The sequence below is a fragment of the Tupaia chinensis genome, unplaced genomic scaffold (assembly GCF_000334495.1).
Source record: "Tupaia chinensis unplaced genomic scaffold, TupChi_1.0 Scaffold141247_1, whole genome shotgun sequence".
Taxonomy (NCBI): Eukaryota; Metazoa; Chordata; class Mammalia; order Scandentia; family Tupaiidae; genus Tupaia; species Tupaia belangeri.
Genome location: NW_006201110.1, coordinates 408294 through 413273, shown reverse-complemented (window position 1 = coordinate 413273; position 4980 = coordinate 408294). Strand labels below are relative to the sequence as shown.

General features: G+C 60.5%; 1 protein-coding gene across 1 annotated transcript in view; it reads left to right on the top strand.

The window, feature by feature from the left end:
- The window catches only part of MMP25 (matrix metallopeptidase 25), a 12502-nt gene extending 9297 nt beyond the window's left edge, over positions 1 to 3205 (top strand). The window contains 8 exon segments of the mRNA XM_027766147.1: positions 334 to 510; positions 597 to 684; positions 768 to 835; positions 1076 to 1228; positions 1298 to 1448; positions 1450 to 1535; positions 1710 to 2184; positions 2433 to 3205. Of these exon segments, the coding sequence (XP_027621948.1) occupies positions 334 to 510; positions 597 to 684; positions 768 to 835; positions 1076 to 1228; positions 1298 to 1448; positions 1450 to 1535; positions 1710 to 1981 (995 nt within the window). The 3' untranslated portion in view covers positions 1982 to 2184; positions 2433 to 3205.
- The last annotated feature ends 1775 nt before the right edge of the window (positions 3206 to 4980 follow it).

Here is a 4980-nt window from a genome sequence, read left to right as displayed (position 1 = left end):
CGGAAGGTCTTGGGCACCGAGGAGGCAACCTACGGTGGCAGCAGATGTGACCACGGATCTGAGCTCAGAGCAGGGGTGCTCCGAGGCAGGGACTTGCTGGAGGGAACTCTCTGCACCCAGGTCCTGCCCCCCCAATTCCGTGTGCAGTCTCCCCTCCCTCCGCCACCCACAGCTCTCCTGCCCTTCAGCCCGAGTCTGCGTGCCACACAGGACTGCATCTGAGCGCAGAGGCATACACCACCTCCGCAGGGCCTGGTGGCCAGTGAGCCCCACATCCCCCACCCCCGGGGCTTCCTGGGCTGTCAGCTCCAGCCCCGGTTGTCCTCTCTGCAGATGGGGAGGGGACTGACCTATTTGCTGTGGCTGTCCACGAATTCGGCCACGCCCTGGGCCTGGGCCACTCCTCAGCCCCCAACTCCATCATGAGGCCTTTCTACCAGGGCCCAGTGGGCGACCCTGACAAGTTCCGCCTGTCCCAGGACGACCGCGAAGGCCTGCAGCAGCTCTACGGTAGGGATAGCCGGGAGCGGGGCCTGGGGGAGCTGCCAGGCGGCTCTAGCAGGGCTGGGAACCCACCCCTGTCTGACTTCCCACAGGGAAGGCGCCCCAAACCCCAAATGACAAGCCCACGCGGAAACCCCTGGCTTCTCCTCCTCCCCCTCCCCCGGCCCTGCCCCCGGACAGGTGAGTCCCCCAGCAGCTGTGTGACCTTGGGTGACCTTCCGTGAGAAAGTGAGAAAGGCTGAGCCCCCAACCTCTGTCCCCAGCCCAGATCGATGTGACGGCAATTTCGACGCCATCGCCAACATCCGGGGGGAGACCTTCTTCTTCAAAGGTGAGTCACTTCACGTGGCACTGCTCCCACACTGCTTCCTCCACTCGGGGCAACCAGAGGGAGGTGTGACCTGTGCTAAAAACGAAAGGTCCCAGGCAAGCCTGGAGCAGCTGGTCACCCTGGCCCTGATGCTCACGGCCACCAACCCTGGGAGAGAGACCCAGGCCTGCCGCCACAGCTCTGGGGAGACCTGCCATCTGCTGCCCAGGCCCCTGGGGAGACCTGCCTCTCTTTCCCCAGGCCCCTGGTTCTGGCGCCTGCAGCCCTCAGGACAGCTGGTGTCCCCCAGACCCGCGCGTCTGCACCGCTTCTGGGAGGGGCTGCCCGCCCAGGTGCGCGTGGTCCAGGCCGCCTATGCCCGGCCTCAGGACGGCCGGATCCTCCTCTTCAGCGGTGAGTGGGGGTGGGCGGCCGGGCTCGCCGCGCGGGGGCTCACCCTGATCACGAGGCTGCCCCCTGCAGGCCCCCAGTTCTGGGTGTTCCGGGACCGGCAGCTGGAGGGTGCAGCGCGGCCGCCCACAGAGCTGGGGCTGCCCCCGGGCGAGGAGGTGGACGCCGTGTTCTCGTGGCCGCTGAATGGAAAGACCTACCTGATCCGCGGCCAGCGGTACTGGCCGCCCGGCCCCCTGCTCCCCGCGCGGCCTGAGTCTTTGGGAGGGGGCCCCTCCGGCCCCAGATGATGTCACCGTCAGCAACACAGGTGGGGGGCGCGGGAGGAGCCCCGCATCCACGTTACTGGTCTTGGGAGTGGGGAGTGCCTGTGGGGGATCGAGGATGGGGGCGCGGGGCGGCTGGAAAGACCTCGGAGAAGCCCAGGGCAGCAGATGGGCGGAGCGGGGCGGGCCTGGACCTAGACCCCGTCTCCTCTCCACAGGTGACACCTACTTCTTCAAAGGCACCCACTACTGGCGCTTTCCCAAGGGGACCATCAAGGCTGAGCCGGACTCCCCCCAGCCCATGGGGCCCAAGTGGCTGGACTGCCCCGCCCCCAGCTCTGGTCCTCACGTTCCCAGGCACCCCAAAGCGACCCCCAAGTCCGGAACTTGCGATTGTCCCTGCGAGATCAATAAGGCGGCTGGTCGGCGGCCCCTGCCCCTCCTGCTGTCCCTCCTGCCTCTGCTGGCTGTGGGCGTGGCCGCCTGCTAAGGGGAAGCATCCTGGGCACAGCAGCCCCTACGCCGGAGGGGACTGCCCCAGCTGGACCTGGGGGGCTGGTGGGGCGCTACAGCGCCTGATCGTCGGTTCCCAGGGGTGGGGGCTCCCATCACGACGTCCTTGGGCGTGTTCTCCGCCGACCTGCGACCCCACCCAGGACAGCCTGGCGCTCTGCTCTGCATCCGCGGAGGCCTGTGAGTCCGAGCGCCGCCGCCAGGGGGCGGTGCGGAATGGGTCCCGGAGCACCGGGCGGGGTGGGGGTAGGGGGGGCGAAGGACTGTGGCCTGGACCCTGCCGTGACGTGCCCTGCCTGCCCGCGTCCAGCGCCGCCCAGCAGGGCGCTTCTGTTCCCCGAACCGCCAGCCCTAGCCTAGGGGGAACAACGCTCCTCCCCGCTCCACCTGCTGCTGAATCCGCTGTTCTCAGCCGGTTCTGCCCACAGCGTCCCGCTGCAGTCACCCTCACCTTGGTAGAGACCCCGACCAGCCCCGGAAACTCCGGCTCGGAAGACTAGCGCTCCAGGTCTCACGGATGACCCGCCACAGTCCGTTGACCTTGGTTTCGGCCATCCCACCTAGGCCATAGAGCCTGAAGCTGGGGCTGCCCATTGAGTCCAACACCCTCCTGCGTGTGAAAAGCCTGCTGGCTCCCAAGACCACACAAGCTTCCCTCCCAGTCGGGGGTCTTGCCAGGCGCCTGGCTCTCAGGTGACAACTGGGTGGAAGCTGGGGTACCTCATCCACCTTCACCAGCCCCCACATTCAAAGCTGTCACTGCCTCTGGAACTATGTTTCTGGAGGGTTCCACAGCAAAATCACCCATGAATCGTAGAAACGCAGATCGTGGACCCTCACCTGCCTCCACGCTGGGCTGGGCCGCCCCCAAACCTGCCTTTTAACAAGCTGGCCCCCAGGGGGTGAGGGGTTGTCAGTAGCCACTTGGTGGGTGTCCATCCTCCACCCAGGGAGCCAGGCTGTGGCCAGCAGTCCCAACCACCAGAGGAATTTTGGAGCCACCAGGAAAACAGCTGAGCCAAGTCATCCTCCCCAACATGAGGGTGGAGAACCTGCATTTAGAAGCTTATCAGGGAGCTGACAGGTGGTGTGGTGGTTAAGGGTGCTGGACTTGCACATAGTTGATCACAGTTCAAGTCCTGGACCTGGTGGCTTGCTTTCTCATTCTCTTTGTTTCTTTCTTTCTTAGAAGTTTTTGCTATAGGGCATGTGTACTCGACAGAAAGCAGAAAATCACCCCCAAGGGGATGGCCACACTGCAATCCCTTCTTCATTCTCCTCTTGGGATCTTGGGCACACACACGTGCCCGGCATGAGTTTAAGCCACAGGGTCCAGGACTACAACCATGGTCAACTACATGGGAGTCTAGTGACATAGCCGTTACACCAACTGCTGGTTCCATCTCTCTGTGTGTTTCTATCTGGTCAAATTAAAAAAAAAAAAAAAAAAAAGAATGAATAAATAAAATTAAATAATTCTTTTTAAGAAATGTATTGGGAGGCCAGCAGTGGCATAGTGGTTAAGGTGCTGGACTCCCACGTGACTGATGGCGGTTTGAATTCCAGAGCTGGCATTTTGCAAATCATACCAGGCACGTGTGTGTGTGTGTGTGTGTGTGTGTGCATGCGTGCGCCTGCCCAAAATCCCAAGAGGAGAATAGAGGGGGAGTATGGTGTGTGGCCATCCCCCTGGGGTTGATTTCTCACTTTCTGTCTCTCTGGCAAGTGCATGCACCTATAGTGTAAATCTCTCCAAGAAAAAGTATTAGGTTCAGGCCAGGAGATGGTGTAGTGGTCACGGCACAGGGTTCTCACATGTTGACCACGGTTTGAGTTCTGGACCAGTGGCTTGAAACTCATGCTGAGCATGTGTGCATGAGTTCCCCAAAATTCTTAGTTGAGAATGTAAAAGGAGGGACCAGCAGTTAGCATAATGACTATATCACTGGACTCCCATGAAGCTGACTGCGGTTCAAGTCCTAGACCTGGCGGCTTAAACTCACGCTGGGCATGAGTGTGCGCATGCCCAAGATCCCGAGGAGAATGGAGAAGGGATTGCGGTGTGGCCACCCCCCCGGGGGGTGATTTCTCGCTTTCTGTCTCTGGCAAGCACACAACCCTATGGCAAAAACCTCTCAAAAAAAAAAAAGTAAAAGGGATTGTGGCCTCGCCATCCCCCTGGGAGGTAATTTCTTGCTTTCTGTCTGTCTCTTTTGCAAGTGCACGTGCCCTATAGCGAAAATCTCTCTCTAAAAAAAAATCACACCAGGTGCAAGGGACCAGCAGATGGCATAGTGGTTGTGTTGCGTCACTGGACTCCCACATGATTGAACACAGTTTGAATCCTGGTTCTGGATTAAACCTCATGCTGGGCACAAGTGCATGCATTTCTGGTGAGCGCACACACCCTATAGTAAAAATAAATAAAACCTCTCTACAAAAGTAAAATAAAATCACATTGGACGCATGTATGTGCATGACCAAGATCCCAAGAGGAGGACAGAGAAGGGATTGCGGCGTGGCCATCCGCTCCAGGGGTGATTTCTCTCTCTGGTACATGTACACACCCTATAACAAAGCTAAGCAGGATCTAAAGATGCGCGCTGGCCGAGCAGGAACAGCGCCTTGCTGTGGGGGCCCGGCCGAGAACCCCTGGGGTGCCCTCCATGTGCTCAGGGAAGGGTCTGGCTTCCTGGGCGTGGGAGGGTTCCGCAGGCTCCTAAGTGCAGGGAGGTGGCCGCTGTGGCACTGCCAAGCTGTCCCTCAGGGCACCCTGTGAGGGAGTTCTGGAAGTCCCTCCCTCTTCACAGGACAAAGTCCTCACCCCAGGCCCTCAGAACTGTACCTTAGAGGACTGGAAAGCGGGAGTGGGGAAGGGAACTGGAGCAGAGCTCAGCTAGAGGAAACGTGAGGACAGAAATCTCCCCACCCACCCCCAGTTCCCATGGGGGATGCCCAGCTGATAAGCCACGGGGG